Source organism: Chelon labrosus, assembly GCF_963514085.1.
Source record: "Chelon labrosus genome assembly, chromosome: 10".
NCBI classification, from domain to species: domain Eukaryota; kingdom Metazoa; phylum Chordata; class Actinopteri; order Mugiliformes; family Mugilidae; genus Chelon; species Chelon labrosus.
Window position 1 is genome coordinate 22,366,619 of NC_140360.1, and position 15,954 is coordinate 22,382,572.

The 15,954-nt window shown below is 40.6% G+C and overlaps 1 protein-coding gene across 1 annotated transcript in view; it reads right to left on the reverse strand.

Annotated features, from left to right (window-relative positions):
- The window catches only part of syt6a (synaptotagmin VIa), a 67,710-nt gene extending 61,304 nt beyond the window's left edge, over positions 1 to 6,406 (reverse strand). Inside the window, exon 1 of the mRNA XM_084552527.1 lies at positions 6,084 to 6,406. Coding sequence (XP_084408653.1) covers positions 6,084 to 6,240 — 157 coding nt within the window. The 5' untranslated portion in view covers positions 6,241 to 6,406. The remainder of the gene's footprint in view (positions 1 to 6,083) is intronic.
- Positions 6,407 to 15,954: the final 9,548 nt, after the last annotated feature.

Sequence of the window (15,954 nt, forward strand, 5' to 3'; positions counted from 1 at the left end):
TAAACACAGCAAAGGGGGCGGGGTCACGATCTATGTTAAAGAAGGGATTCAGTGCACACCTCTTGATTATCCAAAGGACGATATTGAATGTGTTGGGGTGACTATCACTCTTTCTCGCGAAATGTCCTTTAATATCGCTGTGTATCGACCACCGACTGAAGATGACATGTTCTTTGATAAATTATCTGCAATACTCAAATCTTATAATGGAAAACAAGTTCTCCTGATGGGTGACTTCAATCTGAACTGGTTGGATAAAACACGAAGAAAAAAGTTAAAAAGCGTTGCTAATAAATTAAATTTTATTCAGATTATAAATACTCCCACTAGAATAACCAAGACACTGTTAGACCTAATTTTTACAAACAAATTGGAACGTATATCTAAAACATACAACAAAGAATCTCACTCTTGTGGCAAGACAGCTATTAAAGGACAGATACAGGAACAAACCCACAATAGAGGGAAAAAAATACACATCACTCATCCCAAAGCGAGAAATGCATAACCTAGAAAATGAGATCAGAATAACAAATTGGGAAAGTGTAGTTAATGACAAAGACTGTGAGCAGGCTAGTAAGGACTTAATGTATACTTTTAAACAACTTATATCTAGGTTTACCAAAGAAGTCACACATAAAAACAACCGAAAACGAAATTTGCTCTGGTTTAATAACACATTACGTCAGTTAATTACAGAAAGGGATGCAGCCCTTTAAAAATCATTAAAATCAGGGCTTGACTCTGATCGCTCCATATTTAAAGGCCTTAGGAATAAAGTAATAGGGCAACTCAGGAAAGCTAAAGCAAACTTTTTCCTTATTATTATTATAGATATTATAGTACAAGCTAAAGGTAACACCAAATTGCTGTGGAAAAGTATAGATCAACTCTCTGGAAAAGTCTACTCTAAGAGTGCACCTATACAACTTAGAGTTGATGACGTTATTCTGGATGACTCCTTAATGATTGCTAACACGTTTAATGATTATTTTATAAATTGTGTTGTAGAGCTGGGTAGTAATCCTACAGAAATCCAGCTTCCTATTCTTTTAACCAATAAAACGCTGACCTTTGATCGCACAACTTGTGAAAAGGTAAATAAAATTCTCTCTGCAGTATCAAACTCAACAGCAAAAGATATTTGGCAGCTTTATACATATCTAGTAAAGAAATATAAAGACGTCTTAACCCCCCCCCCCCCCATCATAAAAACAGCTATTGTAACTTCCACCTACAAATCAGGTGACAAACAGGAAGTCAGTAATTATAGACCCATCAGTATACTTCCTGCTGTCTCAAAAGCGATTGAAAAGGTGGTAGCTGAACAATTTCTAGCCCACCTAAAGTCTGAAAACTTATTACATCCTATGCAGTTTGGTTTTAGAACAAATCATTCGCCTGAAACAGCACGTTGTTGCATTTGACACTGTTCTCTAAGCTCACACAATTCAGTCTATCCACAAATGTGTTAAATTGGTTGTGCTATGGGGGTACCACAAGGTTCCATCTAGGGCCGATGTTGTTCAGTACCTACATCAATGATCTTCCATCTGTCTGTGATGGTGTGGAAATCTTGATGAATGCTGACGACACGGTCCTTTATGTACACGATAAAGACCCCCAAAAAGTTGCTGCCAAACTGATAGCCACCATGGTTAAAGTCTCATGGCTTACGAAGTCATGCCTTACACTTAACACTGAGAAAACTGTTACTATGTTTTTTTTATAATAAATACAGACAAAGCACTTTTCCACACATTTATGTGGATGGAAAGGAATTGCAAAATGTTAATGAGGTCAAATACCTAGGAGTCACTCTAGACCCAACACTAAAAAACATATTAAAAAGCTATGTCATACATTGAAATACAGCCTAGTCAATTTTAGATTTATTAGAAACGCTTTAACAGTTGATGCATCTAAGACATACCTTAATGCACTGTTCTTTTCATATCTCCACTACTGTATGCCAGTATGGTCACAGGCAAATAAGACTGCTCTGAAACCAATTACATCTATTCACAAACAAGCTATTAAGAACTTAGACAAAAAAACACTCCAGTCTCATATCTGTGACATACTCCCTAAACACAATTTACTCAGTTTTGACAATCTAATAATGTACACAAATTTACGTCTATTACACAAAATCATTCATAATACCGCACCTCCACCTCTGAGAAGATTTGTCCAGCCCTGTGCTGAAAAAATGGGTAGAACTAGCAGGTCCACCATAAGTGGGAACTGTAGCATGCCCTTTCGAGGCACAGCATTTGCTCAGTCAGCCTTCTCCTTTAAAGCAATAAAAACATGGAACACCCAATTAATCTGAAAACCTGTTTAGATTACCGTACCTTCTCATATGAGGTGAAAAGATCGTATTTAGGCACCCAATCTTGCCAACATTAACATATCATAGGAACAGTTAGCTATCTTTCTCATCTTTTAATTTTTATCTTTGTGCTTCTATCCTACCTGCCCTGGGACAGCAGATGGAAATTAGCAATTTGCTAAATCTGGTACAGTGTATCTTCTCCTTTGTGATTAATGCATTTTGTACATGGTCCCTGTCAGAAATAAACTAAATAAACTAAACTAAACATTAAATACTGCAGTGGACTGGACTATATACGGGGCCCTCCAAACATGTGCTAACATTGGACTGAAACTGATATTTAGCAATTGAATTGAAGATCAACAACTGACAACTTCTTAGGCCTTTAATGTAAAATAATAATCTGTACAGATACAGCCACCTAGATTGACACTGGAGTTACATCATCTAGCCACAAGATACAGCAAGTTGTGTGTTTGAGTGTGTGATTTTTTGAACTTCATGTACTACATACTCAGAATATGGAAGCAGTGATACATTATTCAAAGTTTGACATAGTCAGTGCTTCACAAGTAGCACATAGCTTCCCCTAACTCACCAAGAATCGCTGTGTCTGCAAATCCAAAAATGTAAACGACAGATAGAAACTTCACCGCCCCTTTTATTTTCTCTTTTGCTTTTGTTCTGTAGCATTGCCAGCTGCCCGATAATTATTTTTGCTTTAGTGCAATGATTTATCTCTCTGTAATTTCTGTTTTATTTAATCATTAACTCCAAAAATCTCAATTGTACAGTCATGTTGACGTCATGCTTTCAGAGCTCTTTCCAAATAAGAGTGGAGTGCTATGGAGCTTATTGGAGCCAGCCTGATTTGTTGTCATTATTATTATCATTATCATCGCACTAATCACATCAATAATGTTTTACAGAAAACAGCACTTGCAGCTGTTAATTCATCCATTAATCCAATCATTGCAGTTAAAAACCTTTTGGGTACACTTCCGTCCACACTACGGATGTACAGTAGTGCCCTAGTATGCCAAAGTAAGAGACTACTTATTTTTTCATGCAACCTTGTGAATTTACAAAAAGCTTTGAACATTTCTCTTCTGCAGTGAGGCCGCCACAAGACACCTGCACTCATCACTTTTAAACGCATTGTCTGATTTCATTCATCGCATATAAAATGGTTCTTATCATTTACAACAAAGCATACAGTAAATGTTTATTCCCCGAGTTATGCTGATGAACCAGTGCTGTTGCATTTGGAACTTTTCTGTACGTAAAGGCACTGACTCCAGCATAAAGAAAGTGAAGCCAAAACATTGCCAATATGGGAACTGCCATCTTTTGTTGGTGACATCACCGGTGTCGTCAAAGCCCACCTCCTCTTGAACGTCACCTAGCCAAGCTTCATGCCAGCCTGACTATATATGTCTTGTTTGACTTGTATTGTCTTGGACACTTGCTGTACGCTTATCATTTACCAGATAAAAAGCAGCTACCTATAGATCATTCAGGAAACCTCAGTGGCAGTTTTTTAACACAACTCTCTATTCAAAGCGAGTCCAGTCACCTTACGTTAGAACCTTATTTCAGCAGCTCACATCTGTAATCCTTAACCATGGTGACTTCCCAGAGTTCATGACCGTAGCTGAGAGCTGGAACTTAGACAGACTATCAGTCAAACGCTTTGCCTTACGGCTCAGCTTCACCGCAATGGTCAAACCAGTCTGCCTGTCTGTTGCTCCATTTTAGCATCACTCATGAGCAACACTCAAAAATACTTGAACTAAAGATAAAAGAAACTTGTCTTGGACAAATAATTTTTACGATGTCTTTTCAGTATTTATGTCCTATCCACCAATATGTCCTACTTTTGTCAGCTGTTGTCCAGCCTTGTCACAGCAGCCTTTTACAGTAAATATGATTATCTGCAAAAGATGTGAGTTTATCTCGGAAAATAAACAGAAACCGCAAAAACATTTAAATAAAAGAAAGGCTGAGTAGGAGACTGGCAATCACATTATAAGTGGAAAACATGTAAGGCACCACAAGGATCAGTGCAATAAGAATATTTTAATAACTTTAAAACCTGTGATTTCCAGTGAGTAATAGGTTATTACATGTTTAAAGAAAATAAGGCTTAATACGCTGCGGTCTCAGTCTACACGTTTTCCCTGTGTAAAAAATCATTTGTTTCACTGTCAGCCCCATCTCCACCCTCCATTATGCTCACTGAACATAACCACATATTGCTCTCTGCGGGATCTACGCATTGTTGCACAGAAAATACATGCGAGGAGACATTTCTTACAACCCCCAACCTACACATCCTCCAACATTATGAGAAGCAGCTTGTCTTTAGCTTCCATGTGGCAAAAGGAATTTGCATCAATGGCCACATAACATGCAATGGCATTTAATGTCCCCACAGCTCCGTAGTGGAAGCCAGTGGCACTGTGATGTACGTTCAATTCGTCTGCTGAGGATGATGCGAGGTGACAGTGGATTTGGTCAGGATTGGTGTGACATGCACTCTCTGAACAGGGAAGCCCACCCTGGAAAAAGCAGCTACAAATAATATTTCCTCTTTGCTGTGCACCTGCTGACAAAGCTAAAGATTTTTCTGTTAAACACACAGCCTCAACATCAGCAACAAACTCTTTTGTTGAAGAAGAAATGATATAAAATCTGATGGATTAGCAAACTAATAAGCAAGCAGATAACGAAATGTAATTGGTATGAAATATGCCCTAATAGACTTAGTGCGTTAGTATTCCAAAAACATATTTTCTGCAGCAGTTCAAATTCGCCGTTTTGCACACAAATTAAATGTCTCGTTTTATAGACAAACAAGTTTATCTGCTATCTAAAAAATCATCACAGAGATTGAAATCAGGGAAGCCTGCCTTTCTAAATCTATAATGCACCTTGATCGGCACCAAATTAAGTTTCCTCTGCTTCTAGAAAACTGAGCCAATATGCGGCAGTTTAAATGCTTAAAATGCATTACACAAAGACACACACAGTCTGTAGTAGAGCTGCTGAATTTACAATGCTTTTGAGGAGAGGGATTATTCCTTTAAGAGAGGGTGAAGCCCACTACAAGTGCCAAAGCAACAGATGCACAAGGCTGCAACAGATGTGTAAATCAGCTCTCATGAATAAGTCACACATCCCTTTCAGGATGCTGAAACTTTTCTGTGCTGATTAAACGCACCACCTCACTGCATCTATACATGCGTTTGTATTTTTTATTCATGCAGGCGAAGAACATACATTCCTGAAAAGCTTATTTTTTTCTTTTCTTTGTAAGCCTGAGTGGTCAGGACCGCATCAGCTGGCATTATTCAGCCTTAAGGCTTATCTATTAACAGTACACAAGCTCTCTCTGGAGCAAACAGGGCAGCCAGTGTGTGTTTGTCCTATTCACCAATTACACCCTGTTGCCCTGGGGGTCACAGAAATTATTAAGGTCGTATTAATAGCTTTGAGTGTTCAGTCGAAGCAATCATGTGATCGTACATGTGGTTTAAAAAAAAAAGAAAAGAAGAAAGACAACCATGTGTTAAATCACAAAAAAAGGCAAATTGGAGCTTTCACAGTCAAGAGAAGCATTCAGGCATTCAGGAACAAAATCCTCTACAATTAGCTTTTTTTGTGAGGAACAAATGAGCCTCACAAAGAATATCAGGAAGGATTCTGCTTTACACCCATTACAGATCAGGAGTTAATTACTTACCCTGTTCTTTGTGATCAGAGCTGTGGCTGGACAGTAGGAAGAGGAAATCCTGACAGGTGTCCTGATCCAACAGTGTGCTGTTGTGCAGGCAAAGGTCAACAATTAGGGTCACAGCTTTCTGACAGACCATGTCATACTCCTCTCGGTCAGAACTCATGCTCCCAGCTGCATCCTCAGCCTCGTGTGCTCATCCAAGGGGACTAACACACCCACACACATACACACACACACGGAGACACGCAGCAGCAGCAGCCTAGCATGCACAAGATAGATGCAACTTGTCTCCGTCCTCGGCTGATTCTTCTCCTTCTTCCACGCTCTCTCAACAGTGTTTACACACAGATACACTCAAGTGAGAGCGTGCATGTTTGTGTGTGTGTGTGTGTGTGTGTGTGTGCTTGAGTTTTTTGTTTGTGTGCTGATGGGTGCACGCTTGTCCGAACAGTGATGTGTGCGTGTGTGTAGGCTGGGCTAGTCTTGTGAAGTGCATGAACATGTTTGTGCTATTCCATATTCAGCATGTGCACGTCTGTGTGTATGTGTAGACTTAATGAATCACATTTGTCCCCAGGTGATATAAGGGCGAAAGTATTGCATCACATCCAAAGAAGCACGACAAATGAACCACAATAATCACTTGCAAAATATGCTAGCAAATGTCAGCGCTTAATGACCCCACACCCTCCACCCTTTCTGTTATGTCACCACTTCTTCTCTGAGTGTACGCGATATGAAAAGAAAAAAAAGAAAAGAAAAAATCAGAACGACCACTAGACTTGTTTTTCTCAGGTCGACTGACATGGCTGGTCTCTGGAGGTCAGAGGATCTCTTGTGATAAATTTCCCCTGAGCTGAACCACCTGTGACTGCCAGGTCTCCAGCTCCCACTGACAATCCCCCCAACACTTCGATTGTGATCCCTGAGTGTTTACGACCTGTAATGATGATGGCTGAAGTGTTTGTGTGAGGAACAGAAAGACAGGGAGGGAGTGAGGCTGCATACAATGGGTTGAAATGGTCACTAAGAAATGCTCATGCACACTCAGTTGCTAGTTTATTTGTCACAGATAACTGCAATAAATTCTCCTTTCATGAAGGTTATAATGTTTATGAGAAAGGGGCTGCATTTACTGTATACTGCTGCCTTACACTGGCATTACACCAAACACAACTAAACTTTATTCCTAAGGACACTAACATAATTGGAAGATGATTGGAAGAAATCAATTAGATAGGGAGATGTGCTGTTATCCTTTGGTAATCTGTTCAATAGGAAAATATTAACATCAAATAACCATGTAAACATGTAAATACATTCTTTCTGAGAAGATGAGCTTCAGGTGACATGCCGAGTTTCCAGAAGGGACAGGAACATGCAAGCAGTTGTTCAAAAAGTGCTTGGAAGTAATGGAGCTGGCATCGATGTGGGGGCCGTACAGACAAGTCGACTAGTCAGTTTGTCGACTTCACTGCTGTGCCATGACGCTATAAGCATCATGTAGACTAATCACTGATCACGTGATAATAACAACACTGACGCCTCAAAGAAGGCAGGTGAGGAGACCAGTGGGACATTTCAGCAAACTAACAAGGATTCATCAAGTGTGTGAAGATACTTGACTAAAGATGCTACCGTGACATGCAAAACATGCAAGTCAGTCCTGAAAGCAGAGAGAAGGTGGCAGCATATAAACAGTTTGTCAAAGTTAATTAGACCTTTAGCTGCAGTACACAGAGGAGGCTTCAGAGAAATACTGTTTATTTTTATTTTTACCTGGCTACACTGATCCATTTTATAACACGCTGTGAAGTAGCTACTATTAAATGCTATTGATGGTGCTGAGTTGCTGCCTATTTTTTATACAGGCTATACATATCTGCAGCGCGCACAGTATGTTGCACAAAAGCCTGAGTCTGTTCTCAGCATATGCGTTCATGTCAAGAATATAGATTTCGTTGTAGTGTTTTTCGTTGTTTATTAGTGACATTATCAGCGACTAGTTGGTGTCGACTTGACTTCCATCACATAACAGTCGACTTTAAATAATCTGAACACGTGCAACCCTTAGTGGGTAGCAGTGTTGAAACTTGGGTCCATCTTTGTCATCTACTTCAACTGAATTAATCCAGCGAGCGGACCCATTTGCAAGTTTTGGACCATGTGAACGCATACAATCAGCCACAACATTAAAACTACCTACCTAATATAATGTAGGGCTCCCTTGAGTGTATCCTGTGGTGTCTGGCTCCAAGATGTTGTTTAGTGGGAGTGGGAGCTCTGTTAAACAGACTTGTTTCAGTGTATCCCGTCGGTTTGGAGGCTAGGTCAAAATCTTATGCTATTCTTAATGTTTTTTGAGCTGTTCCTGAGCAGGTTTCATGGTGTCTTCAGAGAGTGACGTTGCTATGGGGTGGGAGTGGTCTGCAATTATGTTTAAGTGGGTGAAATGCGTCTATGTTACATCCACATGAATGCCAGAGCTTGCATTGTAACGAGATGTCGTGACTGATTGTATATCGTATCGCTTATCATATCATTGTATGCTGTGTCCATGTAAATTATATATTATATAATATTAAATATTTGTCATGCAAACGCAGACACTCTTGTATTACACTGCACACAACAGAGTGCACTTGTTTATTTTATATAATTTAATGTGAATCTGCAGCAATGCAAAACTGTGAAATTACCATAATGCGTCAGTTGGAACACTGCAGCTAATGAAGCTCAACAAAAACACACCTCTAGTTGCTATTTTTTCCTCATAAACCTCTGAGGATTTAATTCAAATTAATTTCTCATATTAAATCAGACCATACATATTTTTAAATCAAGGAAGAAGTAAAGAAGAAGAAGAAGAAGAGGAAAAACGTAATTGGTTTGCCTTTTCCTCTATATTACATTGAACCTTCTGTGAACTTGGTTGAACTTCTCTCTTAATTATGTTCTTACCAACTTAACCATTAATCAAAGTAATTTAATAAACCCTGTGACGAACAAGGCTTCATAAAAATGATTTCATGCCTATCTAATTACACTATGATATTGAGTTTAACCAGATCTTCCTTGACTCTCCTCCTTAATTGAGTTAAATACTACAGTGGCCACATTGGTGGGCTATTGTTCTGAGAAGACTGAGAGCTTATCAAAGTCGCCCTCCTCTCTCCCTCTGAGGTTGGGTCTGGGGTCTTCTGTGCTTTTCCTTTAATAGAGATTGGATCTACTATGCTCGGGAAGCCCTGATTAACAGGCAAATAACAAATTGTTTCTGGCTGCAGATTTTCAAAAGAGTCAATTACTTTGCTGCGTCTGCTGTAGCTGATAGTGACTCGCACCCTCCTCATTTGCCCTTTGATAGCGGTTCACTCCTATCTGTATTCACAAGCTCAAAACAAAACTCAGTAATTACCTCCAGTGCTGCTGTACCTTTTCAGTGGTGTGCAGCAGGCATTCCTTCGCCATTACATCACTTAGAAAGTTTTGTCCAAGGATGTCTGACAATAATGCGACCGCATGTTATGGTTCCTTGTTAACTCATATTCCATCACTTCGGGACAGCTCGGAAATAACCTGCCATGAAAAAACGATAATGCCCCATTACCAGGAAAAACTTCTCGCTTCTTACTTCTTGTCCACTCTAATAGTAAGCCTTCCTATATGTTTAGTTTGAGATAAACTTCACTTCACAATGCGAATCCACAAGAGTGAGGTGACTAGTTTTTGCTGTAGATAAAGGTTCAAATCAAAGGAGTAACAGCTGGTAGTTGGATAGTGCTGGAATGTGTGAAAGAGAACAAAACGTTGATTAAACAGCTCAGATTTAACTGCAAAGTACATTTTATCCTCTCTGTTAATTATTCATGAGGCGCAGTTACAGAGAACACAAAATGCTATCTCCGTCTCTAAATAATTTAAAGCTCCACAGTTACAAAAGTGCTTTAAAGAAAACAAACAGAAGCCCTTTGTGTGGTTAATTTATGGCGAATAATCAAAGCAACTGCTGAGAGAGCTTGTTGTAGATTGTAACGCTAATAATGACAATCCCGCAGATTTCCAAAACGGGTCTCTGCATTGTCATTTCGGATTCCGCCTATAAGCTATGAATAAATGAGGAAGGTTGTGACGGCCATACTGTAGTTTTGCAGCAGGTGCGGGCATATTTTTCACAGCAAATGAGGGGGCTGTGTCAGATGAGGTTCTCAGTTTGATATGCAAATCAACTTCATCTGTGGCAAATCTTTCCGCAGTGACGGCCCCGTGGCTGCAGATGTTGAACTTGATTCATCGTGTCAAATGCATGACAATGGGCTGGCTCACTCAAAGCTATGCTAATCAACTTCCAAACTTCTCCTGAGGGCTGCGGTGGCGGGATTTCTGCAGTGAGTGCATATCGGTGTATCCTATCATGCGTGTGTGTGTGTGTGTGTGTGTTTCATTGTCACAACGTGTTAATCAAAGACAACTCAGCTGTGGGGCGACGAGAAAAATATTTCTATTTTGACTCACAGTTAAGCTCATTAGCAACAGTCTTAAATTGTGTAAGCAGGATTTGATGGATGAGCCACAATACAGATGAAGAGATGATCTGTGAACAAATAGACCTGCCAATGAATATTACACAAGAGCCTGTAGGATTTACAGTGAAACAGTGGCACGCTATTTCCGGGAGGCCCTCAAAGGAGCTTAAAATTCTTATGGAGACGTATCACAATGTTTTTCAATAAGGCTGAGCACACAGCGTAGTGATGAACGAGAATGACATTAACCCTGGTATGGACAGGGATCAGCGATATCATTCTGTGTCTATGCGCATGGAGTGGTATCTCATCCAAACATGTCCTGAATGTCATTGAGATGAGGTGTTTAATTGAGCTCCTGTCAACACGGCCCACGAGAGTGATAGAGTCCAGAGGAGTCGATTCTCCTCGCCTGCTGTCATGCATATTAATCCCAAGACGTGTAAATGCTATCAACATTTTTCCCCATTCAATATTCACATAATTGCTTTACAGGTCAGCACAATGCAAAGTGTCAACAGAAATGCCAAGAACTGGAAGGACGTCACCCGCTTTTCATGGAAATTAAGACCACTGAGAGCAGCGGCGACAAATCATCTCTGTCTCTGCCATGAGAAGCTCTGTTTATTGTAACGTTAAGGCCAATTCAAGGCCTGGGCATGCCACATCAAAGAACTGCCAGCGACGAAGGCCGACAATGACGTCAACTCACGTCACCTATGTCTGGGCAAAGAAGTTGCACTTTATCCCACAGTAAAGGCTACAGCCAACATCCAGCTGGCACACATTGTGTGAAAGGGCACAACTCTTCATACTAGCAGGTGACAGTAGTCTGTGCTGATCATCCAAGTGGAGAAACCAGAAGAGCTACTTTTAGCTGCAAGGCTAGAAAGATCTACAAACTGTCGTACATAGCTGGTCTCTGTTATTTGAATATTCAGATGAGAGCCCGGTGCTTTGGCTTCCTCGCACACTTCAACTAATTGGTGATTCTAAATTGACCCCAGGTGTGCATGTCAGTGTGAATGGTTGTTTGTCTCTCTGTGTTGGCTGTGTGATGGACTGGCTGCCTATCCAGTCTATTCGCTCAATGCCAGCTGGGACAGGCTCCAGTCCCCGGCCACCCTCTACGGAACATATTCTCCCAAAGTATCCTCTCCAAACAGTAAAATCCAGTAAAAGTTGGAAAATTGTATGCTGTTTGTTAAAATATACATTTATACAGTTTAGCATTGCGTATGTACCAGGGGTTGCACAAGTTCCGATTTTATGTGTTTGCAACAATTAAATCTTTAAGAAAGATCTTGAACAGAATACATATGATGAGAACAGACAGCTCATGTGCTGCATACTGTGCGCTGCAGATATGTATAGCCTGTATAAAAACCGGCTGCGACTCAGCACTATCAGTAGCATTTAATAGTACTCCACAGAGTGTTGCAAGATGAGACAGTGTAGCCGTGTATAGCAGCTAAAGCTGAATACCTTTGACAATGATATTCGCCTGCAGATTGTTGATTTGCAGCCACCTTCTCTCTGTTACCAGAGGACGTTTAGTGAAGTTGTTAATTGACTGCTGTCAAGAGGATCTGGACTGTTCCTCTGCTAGCGTTAGCGGATGCCTTATTAGAGGAGTGTGCATTGGAGTAGTACTTTTGTTGTATTTCAGGACTGACTGTGAAGTATTTCACACCGCTGATGAACTGCTGCTAGTTGGCTGCGACAACCCACTGAGCTCCTCACCTGTCTTCTCGGAGGCGTCAATGTTGTTACTGTCACATGATCAGTGACTAGTCGAGTTGTGCTTAAAGTGTCATGGCACAGCAGAGAAGTCGACAAACAGACTACTGGTCCGTACAACCCCTAGTATGCACTACATGATGCGGTGGTTCACACAGCAAAAAGGTTCTTGGTTTGAAGGGGCCCTCCTGTGTTGGCATGTTCTTCCTGTGCCTGCGTGGGTTTTATCCTGGACATGTTAAGTTGTGCATGTGATTGCGAATTGTCGTTAGAGCATCACAAAGTGTATGAGTGGAGTTAATAGGCATAACTTTCCCCTCAACATCTGGGGCTAAGGTGGCTTTGATCAAGGCACCCAACCACCAAACTGCTCCCACTGCTCCTGGTATCCTTACTACTGTTTCTGTGTAGTCGGATGTGCATTATATAATTTTTTTGTTCAGTGAAATGGAAACAGAATTATAGCATTGATGTCACTTGGATTCCTGCAGCTTGTTTCTCCTGTGAAAACAACAAAAAAAATCATTAGACAACATAACTCGTGCTGCTGCCATTTAAAGCAGCGGGTTTGATCTATCACCGTGCAGTTTGATTCATTACTGCAGACATCTTTCACACTAACTTCTGTGAGTTAGAAGTCGTTATCTGTGTCTTCATCCATGAGGCACATTTAACATCAGTAGCTGAGCGATGATAAACATGACAACAGATCACAGAGTGGCTTCTCTTATCAATACTGAACTGGGGAAAATTTGTATCCAGTATTCTGCACCTCACCGCTGACATGACAGCTTGAATTAGAGGCCCTCATTCCTCTGAGAGACTTTCAATCTTTACCAGTGTGGATCCTTTCAAGCATATTCTAGGGATTCTCTCCTGCAAATGAGACCCTGAGCTACATACAACTTACTAAATAAATGACTAAACTGTATAACCGTTTATTTGGCCTGCTGGGTAAAGTGACCGCTGTGCCAAAGTCCTTTAACATTAAAAGCAGAACAAATGGTTTAGGAAAACACCCACAGTTTGAGAACAGTAAATATAGAGGCTCCTCTGGTGTGTACAGTAGACGATTGTAGCAGAGTGCTTCTCTTCAGATCCGCGGGCGAATGAAGGCGGAGAGGATCAATGGCGTCTTTGATCTATTCTCTGGCTTTTAGAGAGACAGACGTAGAAGAAAGGTTTTGCTTTGAAAGTTTTCCTAAAGGGGACTGTAAGGTCTGCAAGGAGCATTTTAATGTTTCGTGTCGCATTTCCTTTTTAATCTTTTTAATGCGCCGTGTAAAACAGCTTGTCGTATGATACACACTCCCCTTTCCAGGCGGCTTATAAAACTGTTTTTCATTTGGTGTGACACGCGTTTAAGTGAGAACATAAGCACCAGTTTATTAGCTCTATCCCAAGATATGTTGATTGCCTCACTGCAGATCAGTCGTACCTCTACAGTTTGTCAGCTGAACAACTAAATAAACGATGCTTTAAACTATTCACAGCATCCACATAAACATCTTTATTCAAAATACATTGCTGGTAAACTAAAGGAACGACTCCATAATGTCTCTTCACCACCTAACCGTGACTGCAGCCAAATCATTTAAATGCTGCTTTAAATCTTTTTTTTTTTTTTTTTTTTTCAATGACAGCAGCTACATGTCATCTTGTCTCTCATGCTTTTTTAGGTTTACCCTTTTAGCCGGAGGTTTAGGAGACGCTGCTGTTGTTGCTGCTCTGCACGGTTCTGTCAACAGACTGCAGTCTGTTTACAAGCTACAGTCAGCCAGGAGCTACTCGGTATGCGAGAAATGACAGAATCGTCATTGTGAATCATTCCTGCTCGCAGGTTAGTGTCTGGTCAACTGTTTAGCATCAGGCTGTGAGCTGGATCAGATCTGAATCTGCCAAAAAGATTCAGTGGAAACATTTGAATTATTTTATTAATTCCAAAGACATCAAGGGCATCTACTGGATGTGGCAGGGTGGAGGAGTGAATTAATAGATGTTTGTCTGAAAGATTGCAATCGGGTACAAGATCAAGTTTGATGCTGGTCAACTGTACGATGATGAGTAGTAGGCTATGGCAATTAAAAAGACTAAAGACTAAAAATAATATACAAGCATATCCAAACAACAAAGGTAAGAAAGGCAACTGGACTTGTTGATTTTCACTCATCATCCAAGCAGTTTCTTCAGAAGACCACCCATTGGGAAGGAAAAACAGGATCATAACAAATTCCTGTAGTAGGTATCTGGTTCATAGTCATGTGAGTTTCAAAACTACACTCCCCACAAGTCATGTAGAACTGAAGAAGCTTCTAACATGAGTAGCGAAATATCTCCAAGAAAACTCAGACAAGTCAATATGCTTTGTTTTAGCTTTGTTTTTTGTTAGGATATACCATGACCTGGGTGACTGAGAATCTTTAAATACATACAGTAGTATACAAGCATAAAACATTATGTGCATGTATCATCCATCTGCACCGCAGAAGTAGAGGTATTTATGTGTGCGGAAGAATTTCCAAGGAAGAAGAGGAAGAGTAGATTGTTGAGGAGGAGGAAGGCAACAAGGCAATCTTGAGGAGGCAATTTTACAAAGAAAACTCGCTGGGAATTTTTTTTTTGGCATATATGAATGTGTGTTCGCATGTTGTGGCATTTACTGATCTGTCTTTATCTACCAACATATGTGATGTCGTGCTGATCAGCCTGTCATTTATTGGTTGGTGGCATAGACTGTCAAAGAAGTGGACACCATGACAGCTGTTCAAAAGCGCCCTCTGGTGGCTGGCTGCAGTACAGGTCATAAGCCACACCGCCTCCATGTTAGTGGACTTGGGCAAAACTAAAACGCTGGAGAAAACATAAAAAAAAAATATTTTTCAAGGAGGTTTCTGTCATTTTAATATCAGTTAATGTAATACTAATGTACTGTTTGTACTGTGCGCTCAAGAAAGTTTTGTTTTAGTTAGTTATGTGACGCTGTAAAAACAGGATGTGACATCATGATGATAGGCATATATGCGTCTGACAGCCACTCCGTGAAGCAATCCTGTAGCACCATGAGAGCAGGGAATAAGAAAAAATGAGGTGCAGTTAATAATCCAACATTTCTTTGTAACTGATGGAGGTAGAGCAAAGCCCAGTATTTATTCAACGCAAACGCTTGTGATTCTCGCGGAGGTATGGGCGGGTCATTGATAATGCTGCTCCACTCTTGGACAGTACTGCGCAGACTCTGGCTCAAAACTCTCAAGATCCTGCTGCCCTTGTCCCGGGGTACTAGTGTCATTGTGGCCAATGGGAGGAAGTGGAGACGCATTGTCCATTTTTCTACAGTCTGGTAGGTTGGTAGCAGCAATACATTAAGAGACACCTAAAGTTCTGACCCTGCTCCAGGCTATCTATGGCCTTAAGTCCATTACAAGCATGACTTTAAACCTTTCTTCCTTTTCAGCCTCAGAAGCCCACCTCCAAGAATCCACTGCTCACGGTTCGTCCTTTCTGGCCTGATAGGTGTGTTAGTAATTTAAGGCACTTGTATCCTTGTATCGAGCAGGTGCAGCAACACAGAGCCCGGAGATGACAAACTAAATGAGCTTGTTTTCATTCCA